Source organism: Lemur catta, chromosome 5 (assembly GCF_020740605.2).
Source record: "Lemur catta isolate mLemCat1 chromosome 5, mLemCat1.pri, whole genome shotgun sequence".
In the NCBI taxonomy this organism is placed as follows: domain Eukaryota; kingdom Metazoa; phylum Chordata; class Mammalia; order Primates; family Lemuridae; genus Lemur; species Lemur catta.
In genome coordinates this window covers 40,693,857-40,710,858 of record NC_059132.1, presented here as the reverse complement: position 1 = coordinate 40,710,858, position 17,002 = coordinate 40,693,857, and the positions used below count along the sequence as shown (strand labels likewise).

Below are 17,002 nucleotides of genomic sequence, written 5' to 3'. Positions count from 1 at the left end.
CCCAGGAGGCTCCCCGAGTGGAGTCCTTGCTGACTGCTGAGTGCTGAGTGCTTCCCCGGTGGAGAGGGGCTCGTTCGGCAGAGGGGCGGCTTCCTCCTGCAGGGTGGGGTCGGCTGCAGCCGACCTCGATGTATCCTCAAGGTGGGATGAAAAGCACTTAGATTTCCCTGAAGCACGAAGGGCACTGAGAGAGAGGAATTTGTAGCTCTGGGATGTGCACCAGCAGGGACGTAACAAGGGCGCTCAGCACAGCCGGCGCGTCACACGTGGCCACCCCGACAGGACCCTGCAGACCTGGAGATGCCCGCGGACGTGGGCACCAGCAGCCTCCCTGCGCGTGCCCAGACACGTTTTCAGTCCTGTTTTCCAGAGTGGACACGTGTTCCCAGCAGGTTTATCTGCTCCTGTGGGGCAGTGAAGAGGCTTGGCACGGGGAAGTGGGAGGACGCAGGGAGAAGTTAAGAAAGGAGAGGAAGTTTCCTGAAGATCAAGTGGCCTGACTCCTGCCTGGCGTTGGCAGGCCGTGCTGGCGAGTGTGGCAGGTGTGGGCGGAGCACGTGGTTCTCTGGAGGGGTCGCCAGCCTTCCAGAGCCTGAGTGCCCGATGGAGAGGCAGAGGTCCGGACAGGCTGTATGTCTTCGCGGTTGTCACTTACCCACTGAGAACCTCGAGCCCCTCTACGCCCTCTGCCCGGCTGTGACGGTGGCTGTGACGGTGGCTGTGACGGTGCTGCCTGGGGTTAAGTGAGCGCAGGGACAGTGCTTCATCTTACATGTTAGATTCCCGTGACAGGTCGAATTTGAACAAAAGGCCTCATCGCTCTTGTGCCCACAGCTTTCTGAAGAGCGGGAAGGTGGACCCCACGGGGCCGTGCGCCTCACACTCCTCTGTGGCCGTCTCTCTTGCGTCTTGCCCTGTGGCGGGTCCGTGCACGGTAGCGGCTTGCGTGTCTGTGGCAGGCTGAGCTGCTGCTCCGTCTCCTGGTCACCCGGCACAGGGAGCCCCAGGAGGTGGGCGGCCCTCGAGTGGGCACAGCCCACCCACCGCCCTCCCCGTGTGTCTCCACAGGCTGACGGGGTTCGGGATCCACCACTGCTTCGCCAGGAGCATGATGGGCCACGAGGTGAAGGTGCCGCTCCTGGAGAACTTCTACGCCGACTACTACACCATGGCCAGCATCGCGCTGGCGTCCTGCCTGGCCATGTGCGTGGTGGTCAGGTTCCTGGGGCGCAGGGGCGGGCTGCTGCTCTTCATGATCCTCACCGCCCTGGCCTCGCTCCTGCAGCTCGGGCTCCTCAACCGTGAGTGGCCGGGTGCCGGGGAGGGGAGCTGGCGAACCCCGCGGGTGTTTGAAAGGGCTGGTGAGACTCGAGTGGTCACTCCGAGATCAGCAGCTGGCAGAGAGTGCCTCGGGAAGGCCCGGGCTCTAATCAGAGCGTCCGTGCGGCCCGCCCCCTTCCCTCCCCCTCCTGCCCCGCTGCACCTGACTCCCCGGAGTCCTGGGGGCCTGCCTTTGCTGATGCCAGACTATTTCTGTGTGATTCATCGCGTGACAGAAAAACAAAGGATTGTTTCTTCCGTGTGACATTAAGAGGGAAATAGAGCTGTTCTGACACTCTCACATTGGGGCACTTTCAGCAGATGGTCCCAAGTTCACCAGCCTCTCTTTGGACCAAAGAATTTCTCAGTGAAGGTTCAAAATAACCTAAGGCAAAACTAGAGGGTCCATCTAGCCCCCTGGCATGCTCCGTGTAGCTCCTCACCGACAGACCCCTACTTTGTGTGTGGCAAGCCACCGTGGCATCTGCCGGCTGGCCCAGAGCACAGCACGAGCGAGCAGGACCCCTGAGCCGCCTTCCCTGTCCAGGCAGGGTCCCAGGACGATGCGGGCAAAGCGAAACCACCAGGCCCTCCCCTCCTTCACAGGGAAGGTGAACCCCGCTGTCGGCCCCAGACTGATGAGTGTCCTGTCGCAGGCCAGACCACAGCGCCCTTTCTGTGCAGACTGGATCATAGAGTAGCTAGTTTCAAACTCAGGAACAATTTCTCTAGCTTGGGCAAAGTTCTTACGCGTTCCACACCTTGCTGGGAGATGTTCAGCTGTAGCCAACAACAGAAACGGTGTCTATCTCCCACATCCCGAGCCCCTGGTGGGCAGGGTGCCTTGGCCCTGAGGTCGCCAGTGCCCTCTTGGCCCTGAGCAGGAGCACCAGAACCCTGGGCACACGGCAGTCGCTGCGAGGAGCAGAGCCGGGGTGAGCGGAGACGCCGCCTGCTGGGTCCACCCTGCAGGGCTCCCCAAGCCCAGGCCCGCGGTGACCCTCGAATAGCTTTGTGTGCAAGGAAATCTGTGCCCTTTGGATCCGCTGGGGTCTCTGTTGTGAAGGGTTCCGTTTTCCCCCCAGGCTCCGAGGCCAGAAGGGTTTTAGGCCTCCCTTCCTAACAAAAAGATCTTTGTTTAGTCCAGTGTGAATTCCACTGCCCAGGCGGCTGGCGCCAACCCAGACACGGAAGGGAGTTTGCTTAGAAACAAGTCACGTGGGAACAGGCTGCAATGACTCCATACCTAACGTGCTCTCTCCCCCTCCCGCCTTCTCTCCCTGGGTGGCGCCGTGTCCGCGGGCCAGTGATCGGGAAGTACAGCCAGCACCCAGACTCAGGTGGGTCCATGCAGCTGTGTGTCCCGGCGCGGACTGCATCTCCGCAGGCATTTTCACAAAGACTCACAGACTTGTGGTTTCCATCTCCTCTCTCTCCTCCCCTCCCTGCCCTCCCAGAATTGCAGCTGAAGTTGGCCGTAGGTTGGACACTATAAGGATACGTTTGTATTCCCTGACTCCCTCTTGCCCCTAGAAGGGGCGCCTGTGTTTCCCGCTCTGCACAGCCTGGCTCGCATGCCTTCACCCCTTCCCTGGCACCGGCGCCGACGCAGTTTGTCTCTCGGACAGTGCCTGGGCACGATCAGAGGGCCGGGGCATGCTGGGCCTGGCTGTCTGGCTGCCAGGGAAGCCGCTGCCCACTGTGACTCTCGCCAGCTTGCTGCTCTCCGACCACAGGGGACAGCAGAGCCACTGCCCTGCACCTCAATACCTCCATGCTGCTGTGACCCCTGCCTGGCCTGCCCCAAGCCCGTGCCCATCCCCCGGGGGAGCTGAGCGGCGCCCCAGCTGAACAGCCTAGTGGCATGCCTCTGCACTGTGCCAGACGCTGCCTTCTTGAGAGGTCGTGCCCTCGTGCCATTGACAAGGTGCCGGATGGTGGAGCACTTTCCCTCCCGGCCCATAAATTCTTCTGTTTGGGCTTTTGAGATTTTGTTCCTCAAATCAACACAGACCCAGACTCCCTGTCCCCCGGGCTGGACTGCTCAAACCTGGGCCTGAAGCAGCCGGGGCTCTCTGGAGCAAGCACAGGGGCCGGGCAAAGGGACGTGCTGTGGCCTGGGGGACACCAGCCTGCCTTCCTGCCTGGCATGGCTGTGGCTGAGCAGTTCTCACAGGGGCTGCTGTGAGCTCAGGCATGCGCGACACACCAGGGCGTGGCAGGAGCCCAGCAACGCCTTGTGCCGGGGGGCTGTGGGCTCCCAGGCCCGGAGGTGCTGCCAGTCCCCCCAGGGACCTGCAAACCAGGCAGTGGGGAGGACAGAGCCGCTCGGCTCGGTGTAGCCCCAGGCCTCCCTCCCACCCGGCCTGGTTTCCTCTCTCCCTCTGCTCACGCTCACTGCCCCTTCTTCCCATTCTCCCTCAGGGATGAGTGACAGCATCAAGGACAAATTCTCCATCGCGTTTTCCATCGTGGGCATGTTCGCCTCCCACGCGGTGGGGAGCCTCAGCGTGTTCTTCTGTGCAGAGATCACCCCCACAGTGATAAGGTGAGTGATGGGAGGCACCCACGGGCGTTTCTTCTCAGGACTCGGAGGTGAGCCCCTGGCTGCCGCGCTGCCCGCCCTGGCTCCTGGACCAGGTGCGCGGCGTGCTGGGCACGTGGGGTTCCTGACCCAAGGCCAAGACGGCCGCTTCGCCCTGACCCCGAGGCACCTGAGAGTTAGGTGAGAACTTGACCCTGGGCTCCCTCCCGGAGCTTTTCAGAGTCCAGGAAATGTGGCAGCGGCTGGGCAGCAGGAGGGCAAGCACATCGCTTGGGCCCGCTTCAGGCTGACCCTGCTGCCAGCTCCTCCACGAGGCTTCGCCACACAGCTGTTTCAAAATCAAAAAGGACGTGGAAAGAGCCTTATCTTTTACCGGCCTGAGGAGTTGATGTCACTAATGCAAAGGAGGCCTCACAGAGAGAAAGCCCAGCCGGCTAGATGGCCATGTGTCTGGGAGCCCGCTCTGCCTGGGCGCCGGGCCAGGTAGGGACAGCACAGCCGGCCGTCCCCGCGTCTGCCGTCAGTCCATACCTCCCTGAAGGCCGTGACTGACCGGTGCGTAGCGGCTTTTGTTTTAGTTTGTAACGTGAGGCTAAGTCCTCCCTGGTGCTGTCGCTGGGTAGCGGTTCACGGATGCTCCACACCAGGTGCTGTTACTACGGTTGTAGTGTAATAAAGGACATGCCTCTATGTGAGAGCATCACTCAGCTGCAGCCAGGCCATTTTCCTAATATTGTTTGTGACTTATTGAAGAGCTTATCTTGATTTATATCCCACACTGAGCTTTTTATAGAAACGTCATTAGCATTTCTAACGCACATGCTTTTGCACAATGTAAATCGTGAGTCGGCAGTCACTCAGCCATGAGGCTAAACCCAGAAGTCAGCATGATGACCACGTCGGAGAGGAAGGAGAGGCCGTCCCGCCAAGGCGGAGGTGCAAAGGCTGATGTTTTAGCCCCTGTGGTGCGGGGCGGGGGGGTGGGGGGGGGACTGTGGGGACAGGCCGGCAGCTCGCGGACTTCCGTCCTTTCCCTGTTTCCCGTGCTCAAGGTGACAGTAGCATCTTCACACGTCCTCTCTTTGATTCATTCTACTGCATTTCTGTAACACAAGCCAAGCCTGGCAGCTACTGAGTTCCCGTAGGAAAATGCCAAAGTATTGTGTGTTTAAGGGAAAAAAAGCAATTAAGTGCCAAGTAATTCGTCCTGTTTCTACCTTCTGCATAAGCCACAGTGAAGAGGCGAGTCCGGAGCTTATTCTGTCGTCCGTGCAGTGGAAAGTAGCTCAGGCAGACAGCAGCTCACTCTGTCTTTCCTTCACGTAGTTAAATTTCCTTCCTTTATACGAGAATACAGCAAAAATGATTCTTTTCAATAGAGTAGAAGTCACAGTCAGACCTCCGGCATTTCCCGTTTCCACGGCCTTTGCACGATTCTGTACATTTAGGGGCAGGGGACACCCCTCAACTCTGGCAGTAGTTGGCCTCATTATTCGTTGTTAGATCTTGCTTAGCAAGTTAGACTGAAGATGTGTTGTCCTTTTCCTCTTTGATGCAAACCTGGAAAGATTTGGGGATAGAAATTCAACAAATACGTTCTCAGATTCAGCTTGCCAAGATGACAAACCAGAAAAAGTATTTGACCCTTGGTGATGTTTTTGTACCTGCAGAGGATTAAAGGAAACCGAGTCCAAAGGGGCCCCCAGCCAGGCTGGAGGAAGGTCTAGTGCCCTGATGAATCACTCTTCCTGCCGTGAGCCCTTCTCACCCGCGCCAGGAGGCCACGGCTCTTCCTTGCGAATACACTCAGGCACAATTCCCGTGGAGTCCCCGGGTGGAAATGGGCTTTCCTGCCATCCCCCCACTTCACACAGATAAATCCAAGCTAAGCCAGCATGGGCGGCCTGGGGCTGTGAGCTTCATCTTGCTTAATGCAAAACTAGCCTTTTTCTGCAATGTTGTATTAAAGACAATTCTTCCGAATAAGAACAGTAGCAAAGATTAAGATGCCAGGACTGACTGGTAACAAACAAGAACTTTTCTGCACAAAAGCCTGCGGAAATCCATTGCCCTGGGGATGGCAGGGGTGAAGCGGAGTAAACTAAACATTGTCTCCTGAGATTCTGCCTGGGCTTCATGGTGCAGAGAGCCGCTGCCTCCCACCTGCGCATGGTCCAGGTGGCATCTTCATGAGCCGATGCACAGCTGCTGCTTAGATCCACCGCTAACACTTCAGGAGGTGGGTGGCTTTGCCTGTGTCCCACAGCACCCATCTCTGCCCTTGGTGTGGGCAGAAGTGGCCTGGAGTCCTGGGTGGATCTAGAAGCTGGTGCCTTTTCTGTGGCAGATCACATCTTCTGCCCACTGTCCTTCTGGAAGCTGCAGCCAGGCACCCCTGAGGCCTGCACGGGCTTCCTGTCCCCTCTGGAAGGGGACGGGTGAGGGGGGAAGCAGGTGCTCGTGCTGGTGTCACTGTCCGACGTAATGTCTCCCTGGGGCCCCAGGGCCCTCTGCCATCCCCTGCTGGTGGGCCAGCCCTTTCTAGGTCACAGTCAGACTGGCCTCCCTGAGCCGGGTCCTGATGTGGGTCCCCTGCTCCAATGTTGCCTCGAGAGTAGGCACCCTAAGGGCTGAGATGAATCGTGTTTAATGTGGCATTTCCAGCCTGTTTAACTTCTTTTAAAATGTGTATCTTTAAAAAAATCTAACATTTGATAACAATGAAAGAACAGACAAGAAACCAGTACGTATTCCATGTGGCCGCACCTGTGACATTGCCACACCAAGGAACCGTGCAGGATAAGGGACAGCCCAGGGCAGGACAAGTGGCCAAGAGCCTGGAGCTTGGGGCCTTGGCGCCAGCGGAGGGAAGAGGGAGATGGAGCAGCTGTGACCCCGGGGCCACCTCCCTGTGTGACCTTGGGCAGGTTGTTCGGCAGCTTTAGTTTCCTTGCCTTAAAATAGACCAGTCACACCTGCCTGGTTCCGTGGTGGTGAGCAGAGAGACAGAGGGAGAGGGAACATGTCAAGGCCTCCGTCGATGACAGTGGATGTTATTATTCCTATCTGGATATTTTTAGCAGTCACATTTATTTCTGTAAAAAATGGGTACAAATATTTGTTCATCTTTGACTTCACAGACATGTAGTAAGGACAGATTAAGTAATCTAAAAAAGGAAATGAAAAATGAGAGGTTTGTTTCCTGTGTTTAAATGCTAGATGGTGACGTTCACACATTTAACAACAATGTGAAGTTTCTGGAATTCTTAATTCAAGCTTGCTACTTCTAATAGTCTGCCTGTACGTCAGTCTTCCCACCCTTATTTAGATCTTATTACTAGTAAAATAAAGATATCCAGTGGGTATTAAAATGTCTGTGCTCCTAAAGCACGTGGAAGCAGAACTTCTGACCCTCCTTTATCTGTGAACAGAGGGTCCCTGACTCGCCAACGTGGGCATGTGCTGCCCTCTCGTGGCAATCTGGAGAAAAGCAGAAAATGCACAAAGTCTGCATTTGGGGGTAAAGAAATGAACTCTATACAGATATATCCCATATTACATATGCATGTGTACATGTATTGCATACACACATATAGGTCTATGCAGGTATTTTTCTAATGATCTATGAATTATATACATTTCTTTTTTTTTTTTTTTTTTTGAGACAGAGTCTCGCTCTGTTGCCTGGGCTAGAGTGAGTGCCGTGGTGTCAGCCTAGCTCACAGCAACCTCAAACTCCTGGGCTTAAACGATCCTACTGCCTCAGCCTCCCGAGTAGCTGGGACTACAGGCATGTGCCACCATGCCCGGCTAATTTTTTCTATATATATGTTTTAGTTGGCCAGATAATTTCTTTCTATTTTTAGTAGAGACGGGGTCTCACTCTTGCTCAGGCTGGTTTCGAACTCCTGAGCTCAAACAATCCACCCGCCTCGGCCTCCCAGAGGGCTAGGATTAGAATTATATACATTTCATTTCATTTCACATCTATCGCATGACTGACACAATAGATCGACACAACGTAGTTCACCTGGCACCACCTGAGTCACTTTTGCCCTCCAGCAGCGGCGCCATGCCTGCCCTCCCGAGGTCTGCATCTGCCGTCCTGTGCAGCAGCCCCCACCCGAGCGAGGGAGTCCCTCTCGCTGCTTGTCATCGAGTGTGGGGGGGAAACCAGGGAGGTTTCGGGGGAAATGATGTCTTACTGGTATCAAAGGCCCCACCCAAATGCGTCCGTTATTCCTGGCATCTGATCCACTCTCGCAACAGCCTGTGGCTTCCTGTAGGGGCCAAATATATCAGAGAGACCGAATGGCTATTTTAGGTGTTCGCATTATCCATCTTACAGATGGATCGGATCCCACTGCTCTGTGTAGTGATCGTCTATATTTAACCTGTCCTGGTCGCTTGGGCAAGCTGACCTTCCCACCTAGGCAGCCAGCGTGAGCCGCAAGCATCCAGTGTTCATTAAGCACAGATAGTGTGTGCCTGTTCATGTTCTGGAAAGTAATTCTCGTCCTCAAAGGGCTCAGAGACTAGTAAGGACAGGCATGAGAAAAAGCACTGACAGAAAGATGCGGGGTGTCTCTGAAAGGTGGTCGGGGACTCTCTGCCTGGGAAGGGGTGGTTATCTGGGGACACCACAGGATCATCTCTCTGCCTCGCCTGTCTGCCTGGGGGCCCAGCAGCACGATGCTGAGATCGGCCCCACCTCCCTTGGTCAAGGACTTTCTAATACAAAGTGCCCGTGACTGCCACAGCCTGAGGGAGAGGTGGCTGGCTGTTGTCCTCCATGGCTAGGGAACTCTGTCACTCACTGGGTACGTTAGTTCCATGACTGGGAACTCAGTCACTCACTGGGGTGATAACAAATTGCCCTGAAACCTAGTGGCTTAGAGCAGCACACTAAGCTGTGATTCATTATCTCACAGCTTCTGTGGGTCGGGAGTCTGGGCACGGCTCACCAGGTCCCTTGCTCAGGGTCCCTCACAGGCTGCCATCCACTGGGACAGGGCCCACCACCAAGCTCAGACAGCGATGGGCAGGACCCAGTTCCTCACAGGTTGTTGGACTGAGGGTCTCCGTTCCTTGCGGCCACCTCTGTTCCCTGCCACACGGCCCGCTCAACATAGCAGCTTGCTTCATCAAAGCCAGCACTAGTCTGCTAGAAGTCACAGTCTTTTGTAACCTGATCATGGAAGGGACATCTCATTACTGTGGCTGTATTTTACCAGTAAGAAGGAAGTTACTTGTACCCTGTACCCTGAGGTCCAGCCCACACCCAAGGCACAAGGGTGCGAGTGCTGGGAGGCGGGCATCACTGGGCCACCCTGGAAATCTGCCTGCAACGCCAAGCACGTGCACAGGGGTCTCGGGCGGTGGCTGTGCTGGTGCTGGAGGGAGCGGCCTGAGTAGAACTTGGCCCTGGCCTTGAAAACCTCTGAAGTCTGTTAGAGACACACAGACATGCAACGCGGGAGTGACTCTGGGCTATCCCAGCGTGTCCTGGGGATATGGTGGGAGCACCCAGGAAGGAGGGAGGGCGGGCTCAGCCGGCTGGGACCTGCAGCTTGCTCGGCCTGGACTCTGAACCGACTCAGACCGGGGACTCTCGGGGAGTGGCCCAGAGCCACACACAGCGGCCCTGGAGGGACTGAGTGTGCACCGAGAGGGAGCGAGGCTAGATTTTAAAGGACCTAGTGAGCAAGAGGGTGAGGAAGCAATGTCTGCAGGACTCAGTGAGCGGGGGTTGGCCGGCCGGGAGGCGGAAGGGCTGCAGTGGCTGCGGCACCCTCTGCCAACCTCTGGGCCTCCCTGTCATGCCTGGAGGCGTTGGGCCCACGGGAGAGGCTCATCCTCCTCACCTCCCAGTTCTTGAGCCTCTTGAGCTCCGGTCCCTCCCACACCTGACCGTTCCCCGGACCCTGCAGTCGGGTGTGGCCCCTGCTGTCTGCCCACCCCCAGCACTCACTGCACATCACCAGCCCCTGGAATCAGCCCATGGCTCTTCCTGCCCCCGTGTTATTAATAGCTACGTTAGCTCTTTAACCTTCCCAGCACTTGGAGGTCAGAGCTTTTGTCACCCCCATCTCACAGGCGCAGGCTGAGGCTTCAGGAGGCGAAGCTGGTCGGTGGCGGAGCCACGTTTCCAGCTGCTCCAGAACTTGTGCTCCCGACCACCGCGCCCCCACCCGAGTGGCCGAGGTCTGTTTGCAGCTCACTTTGGGCTGGTCCCATGTGTCTGGGTTTGCCCGAGGCTGGGAGGCCCGTGGCAAACCGCCCCTGTCTTAGTCATCTAATCAAAGAAACATCCATCAAGCCCCTGTGGCGGGGATCATGCCTGGCATGGGGACCCCAAGATGAGCAAGTCTCCCTCCAGAAACGCGTGAGGCAGCTCCGCAGCCAGATGGCCTGGCGGGAGCGCAGCTGGGCCCGAGTGAGCGATGGCACAGCCGAGGGTCCCCTAGGCCAGGAGTAGCGGGAGGGAAGGTGCAGTCTCAGGACCTGCAGGCAGGAAGGAGCCATCGAAGGGCTCTGGGCAAGCGAATGGCACGGTTAGTTCTGTGTCCTAGGAAACCGCTTTGGCAGTAGTGGGCAAAGTCTAAGTGGGGGACATGTACCAATTAGGAGAGGACAACTAAGGCAGCTGGACAGGAAGGGGTCTGGGGAAGGGAGGAGTCCGGCGACTCCCAGGCCCTGACAGTGCCCCGCAGGGCCATGTGCCTGGTGGGGCTGCCCTGTGCCCACCCAGCCCTGGGCCTGAAGGCAAGGGAGCCCCTCCCCTCCTGGGCCTGGTGCAGCCGCAGACGGCTGAATGCAGTCTACAAAGGTGGGGGGCCGTTTCTAAGGGGAGGGAGCAGTGTCTTCTATTTTTTTGTTATGAAACACGACCAAGCAGGGGCGGGAGACCACCCATTGTCCCCTCCACACACACCATTATCGTTCTTACATTCCACTCTGTGAGAAAAAGGGTTCCGAATCTGTAGTTCTTGCTGTGGTTCCCATAGACCGGAATGTCCAGTTTAAGATGGCCACCTGGGGGCCCCAGGATGCCTGTCCCCATCCTCCCTTCCCAGGGGCCCCTGCCTGGGTCCCCTTCCAGTCCAGTCTCCCCCCCAATCCCAGGACTGGTCTGCGAGGGTCTGTGGGGGCAGGGCCGCAGGTCTTGAAGGCAGGGCTCTCTCTCACCCTCCTGTTGACAGCGAAGCCCTGAGTAGACCCGGGCCCACGGTGGGAAGAGCAGGCCGGAGGCCCTGGGGCGGCCACACATGGCAGTGGGACAGGACCCGCGGCCGGCCCTGGGGGCTTGGGAAGAAAAGGCAGGGCCTTTCTGGGTGGCTGCCCGCCTGGAAGCTGTGCGATCTGTGCCAGGAGAAAGCCCAGCCCCCTTCCCACGGTGGCAAGTTTTAGGGTTTTCTGTAACTGATTTGCTGAGACATAATTTATACACCCCACAGAATTCATCCATTTTAAGTAAACAATTCAATGACTTTCAGCAAATGTGTAAAGCTGTGCAACCACTGCTACAAGCCAGTCATAGAACTTTTCCAGCACCCCAAAAACTCCGTCGTCCCCCTTTGCAGTGGGTCTCTTGTCCCTGAGGCTACTGCAGATCTGCTTCCTGTCTCTGTAGATTTGCCTTTTTGACATTTCATGGGAATGGAAACATACGATCACTTAGCGTCAGGGTTCGAAAGCCATCTGTGTTGGAGCCTGACTGAACTCATTTGTTCCTATAGATGAGTAACATTCCATTACATATGATATACATTTGAATCGTTTCCAAGTCATAATGCTGCAACGAACATTTGCTTGTAAGGTTTTGTACGGACGTATTTTTCACTTGTTTCATAGGAGTAGAATTGCTGGGTTGTACAAAAGTTTATGTTTAACTTTTTAAGACACTGCCAACCAGTTTTTCAAAGTGGCTGCACTATTTTATACTCCTACGTATGATTTTCTGTCCCTTTGAGTCATCATCCCCACAGGTGTGAAGTGCTGCCTCACTGTGGCTTTGATGTCATGTCTCCAATGACTAAGCACGTTGCACATCTCTCATCTTGTTGGACATTTGTAGTTTGTGTCGTTTCTTTAGAGAACTGTTTGTCAAATATTTTGCTCAATTTTACTTGGGTTATCTGTCTTCTTTTTGAATTATAAGATTTTTTTTTTTTTTTTTTTTTTTTTTTGAGACAGAGTCTCGCTCTGTTGCCCGGGCTAGAGTGAGTGCCGTGGCATCAGCCTAGCTCACAGCAACCTCAAACTCCTGGGCTCAGTCGATCCTCCTGCCTCAGCCTCCCGAGTAGCTGGGACTACAGGCATGCGCCACCATGCCCGGCTAATTTTTCTATATATATTTTTAGCTGTCCATATAATTTCTTTCTATTTTTAGTAGAGACGGGGGTCTCACTCTTACTCAGGCTGGTCTCGAACTCCTGAGCTCAAACGATCCTCCCGCCTCAGCCTCCCAGAGTGCTAGGATTACAGGCGTGAGCCACCGCGCCCGGCCTAAGACTTTTTTATGTATTCTGGATCTAAGTCCTTTATCAGATGCATGCTTCACAAAAATTTTCTCCTAGTCTATGGCTTTTCTTTTTCTTTTTTTAAGTACGTGTCTTTAAGTGTAGAAGTTTTTAATTCCAGTGAAGTCCAACTGATGAGATTTTTCTTCTACAGATCCTGCTTTTGAGGTCATATGTAAAAGATCTTTACCTAAACCGAGGTCACAGATTTTCTCTAATGTTTTCTTCCAGTAGTGTTATAGTTTTAGCTCTTACGTTTAGGTTCTATGATCTATGTTGAGTTCATTTTTGTACGTGATGTAAAGAGTCCAACCTCATTCTTTCGCAAGTGAATATCCTATTGTCCCAGGACCACTTGTTGAAAAGACTATACCTTTCCCTGCCATTGAATTTGCCTTTGTCAAAAATCAGTTGACCATAAACGTGAAGGTTTGTTTCTAAACTCGCTGTTCTGTTCCACTGATCTTTTGACACACCACTACCACACTGGCTTTCAGTAAGTTTTGGCTTTACAGTAAGTTCTGAAACTGGAAAGACAGCCTTCCAGTTTTGTTCTTTCTAAAAATTGGTTTTGGCTATTCTGGGTCCTTTGCGTTTCCATGTAAATTTTAGGATCAGCTTATCACTTTCTCAAAAAAAAAAAAAGAAGAAGAAAATGAGCTTGGATTCTGATAGAGATTGTATTGAATCTATAGATCAATCTAGGAAGAACTGACACCTTCACAACATTGAGTCTTCCAATTTCTGAACATGGAACATCTCTCCATTTAGTTTTATCTTTGTAAATTTCTCTCAGCAATGTTTTGTAGTTTCAGCATGCAAGTCTTGTATCTCTTGTTATTTATTTCTAAGCATTTTATTCTTTTGATGTTACTGTGAGTGGAATTTTCTTAATTTCATTTTTGGGTTGTTGCTAGCATGTAGACACACATTGACTTTTGTATGTTGATCTTGTATCTTGTGACCTTGTAGGACAGTCTTTTGGTGAGTTAGAAGCCACCTACGGTGTCAGCCAAGAGAACCATAGACTAGTCAGAAGTAGTTACATGCCTGCCGCCTACCCACTGCAGGGACCTGCCTTCAGCCCCTCTCTGCCGCAGCAGTCCAAGGACAAAGGTCTCCTCACTTAAGGGTGGTGCCTAACTTGAGCCAGCTCCGTTAGGAGATTCTTCCTGACACCAACTGAAGTTCACATCCCTGTCCACTCTGCGGGCTGCTCGGGGGCCGGGCAAACAGCTCCACTCCCCCTTCCTCTAGACAAGACCACCTCCACCTGTCCCCTTCAGTGAGGCCCCAGAACTGGGGACCAGGCAGCCCTCTCTGGCCTGGCCTGTAACCCGAGCACGCAGTCCCACTGCAGCCTGGCACAGCACTGCTTTCTCGGTGGCCACAGCGCACCTTAGCCCCAGGAGTGTGTCTTTAGGCCAAAGCAGAGCGGCCAGTGCTGCGAGGGATTTCTAAAGTGTTGCGTCTGCCAAGCCCTGTGGGGCCCTTGGGAGGCTCCCGCACAGGGCAGAGGCGTGGAGACAAATGGCTCGTGCCCTGGGCTTGGTGCTCCCTGAGCTCAGTACCACAGTGGGTTCCTCTCAGTCAGTGCACAGCCTCATTTTGGGGACACTTCTGGCACAATCCCTGGAGGTGGGACAGTTTCCACTGGTGGTATGCAGAACAATTTTATGAAATACATGGGACATCAACTCACAGTGAGGAAATTATTGTGCTTTAGCATATATATTCCAGTCTCTCCAGTTATGACAAGGAGAAAGTCTCTGTTAGTGCTGATGTGTCTTCACTACCCTTCCAGGGGTGGGGAACCTGCGGCCTTAAGGTGAAATGTGGCCCTCTAGGTCTCTAAGTGCGGCCTTTTGACTGACTGCAAATTTTGCAGAACAAATCCTTTTATTAAAAGGGGTGTGGCAGAGGAAGATGAAGCTTTTCTTGCCTTCCTCAGGGCTCAGTTGGAGACATCTGAGACGGGGCATGCACCGGGGCCCTGCAGAGGTGGGGCTTCCCCGGTCCCACGTGAACTTGCCCAGCCCTCCAGGGTGGCACTCTGCACGCCAGGGTGGACCCCAAGGGCGCTGACCCTGTGCGTTGTGCCTCCTCCTGCAGGTGCGGCGGGCTGGGGCTGGTGCTGGCCAGCGCGGGCTTCGGCATGCTGACAGCGCCTATCATCGACCTGCACAACCAGAAAGGCTACTTCCTGCACCACATCATCTTTGCCTGCTGCACGCTCATCTGCATCATCTGCATCCTCCTGCTGCCTGAGAGCAGGGACCAGAACCTGCCCGAGAACATCTCCAACGGGGAGCACTACACGCGGCAGCCACTGCTGCCTCACAAGAAGGGCGAACAGCCGCTGCTGCTCACCAACGCCGAGCTCAAGGACTACTCGGGCCTCCACGACGCGGCCGCTGCGGGCGACGGGCTGCCCGAGGGTGCCACGGCCAACGGCATGAAGGCCATGTAGCTGGTGGTGCCATCCCGCAGGGAGCCCCCGAGGCTCAACGGTTTGGGGCAGTTTGGGCACAGGTTTACAGACCAGGGACCGAACGGTGGCCGGGGTGGGAGAGTCCAGCTCTGTAGCCACTGCCAGCCAGTGGCAAGACTTTCAACTGGTGTGGGGAAATTCTCTTGAGACAAACTCTTTGGAAATAATCCTTCAGTGACTTTCTTTTCTGCCATTAAATATTTGTATTTATTTTGGTCATTTTTACGAGAAGCACTTTATTCCCTTTCCCTTTCGCTGATCACAGAGTGGAACCACCTCCTTTGGAAGCAAGAGGCAGTCACTCCAGGGGACATGCTGGAAGTGGCCACCACAGGGGCCGGTCTCCTCCCTGGAGGCGGGACGCTGCTCCTTGCCCGCCACCCAGGAGCCAGACGTCACCTGGGCCGCCTGGAGCCCGCCCCGGCTGCCTGCCTGCGCGCAGAGACAGGGCGCTATCGAGGAGCGTCTCTGGACTGCATTTTAGACAGCAAAATGTAAATGAACTAGGTTTTTCGGGAGTCTGTATGGTTTTTTTAAAGCCTTTCTTTCTTTCTGTTTGTAGAGTAAGAGCTTCCGTTCTATGTGTCGAGGGAAAGCAGCTCACAGATATCATTAAAACCAGCTTAGTTTTTCTTCTGGATCATCCTTTGTACCTGATGCTGGAAGCTCTTGGGGAAAAGCTGAAACATCTCACCAGAATCTTAAATGATCAGTGGTAACATCGCCACAGCTTTCTGACACCAGGTTTGCTTCGTTAAATACACAACTAGCACATGTGCTGAGGTCTGAGACATGTTCATTCTTACTCTTTCCCAGATCTGGCTCCAGCAGAAAAGTCCCCTCTTTCACAGTCAGCTTTTTTGCCAGCACTACTTGAAAATGTGGCTACTTTCCAAACAATAGGAAAATAACTCACAACGATGACGGAGGCCAGTCGGCAGGAGGGAGGGCTGCTCTCCCAAGCACGGCCCGTCACCCACATTTCGAGCACACACCACGGAGATCACCAGCTTGGACGGCTGTCGCTCTCACCGACGTCACGCCAGGGGGCACCTGCGGGCGCTGGTCCCCCACGCCTTCCTCAGTCTGCTCCCCGCTTCCTGTCACCACTCAGCACAGAGCTGGGGCCTGGGCAAGGCGTGGGGGTTCCTCCCAGGTGAGTCCACATGACCTCCAGCCTCTTGAGAGCACCAAGGCAAACGGAGAGAAAGCAATAACTCACCAAAGTCAGCCCCCAGCCCACTCTCCAGGGTTTCCATGGTGTTCCTCACTTTGCCCCAGACAGCGAAGGTTTCCTCTTGGTGTTTTCAGAGGAAACTCGTAGGACACTCAGGGCCACTAAGAAACAAGCCTCCTTGGTGCGCAGGCGCCACTCCGCAGCAGCTTTCCTGGACAACCTGGCCTCTTACTGGAATTGTCCACCTCGCCCCTTTGTGAAGAGCATCTTCATGCGGGTTGTGTCCTTCCGGGAAAACCGCTGTCTCAGGCTTGGGTGAGGCACTTAGGTGAGAGTTGCTACGATTCAAAGGGCCAGAAAAGGGGTCGACCTTCTCCCCTTGCAGCGCCCCACCTGGTCTGCTGCTTGCTGTCTCGCCTGCCTCTCCTCCACGTCTGGGCCACATGTCGGTAGGAGCCCACTGACTCATGAAGACACGGTAAGGGGCAAACGCCCCACAGCCAGGCGTGTTTCCAGCAGCTGACCACGCTATCTCGTCCACCACCACCTGGGGTGTCAGAGCCCTGCACAAAGCCCAGTGCCCGCAAAGGGAGGCTCTCTGGCCGGCCTCTCCCCAGCTCCACCTGATCCAACTCCAGCTCATCCTCACCTTTCCTGGTCTCTTTTTTTAAATCATTTTTGTTCCATGTTTCAATGCTAGTTTGCATTCACCTTTGCAAGGCCTTTCTTTAGATCCATGCAGCCTTCTTGTGCCAAACTTGTGAGATACCTTTTACCTTTTTTAGAGTACTTGCTACAAAGCCATTTGGCAGCAAACCCATTAAGTACAGGATAGGACAAATCCAGCGGCCAGGCCAGTAGGCAGCTGGGGAAGGTGGAAGGAGCCAGCGAGGCCCCTGAGCCTGCACCTGGACAGGTGCACGTCTGCACCCATCCCCCTAGCACGA

At 54.9% G+C, this 17,002-nt stretch overlaps 1 protein-coding gene across 1 annotated transcript in view; it reads left to right on the top strand.

Annotated features, from left to right (window-relative positions):
• Window positions 1-15,097, top strand: part of SLC22A23 (solute carrier family 22 member 23) — a 160,220-nt gene extending 145,123 nt beyond the window's left edge. Inside the window, exons 7-10 of the mRNA XM_045551598.1 lie at window positions 1,069-1,301; window positions 2,628-2,660; window positions 3,745-3,868; window positions 14,500-15,097. Of these exons, the coding sequence (XP_045407554.1) occupies window positions 1,069-1,301; window positions 2,628-2,660; window positions 3,745-3,868; window positions 14,500-14,857 (748 nt within the window). The 3' untranslated portion in view covers window positions 14,858-15,097. The remainder of the gene's footprint in view (window positions 1-1,068; window positions 1,302-2,627; window positions 2,661-3,744; window positions 3,869-14,499) is intronic.
• Window positions 15,098-17,002: the final 1,905 nt, after the last annotated feature.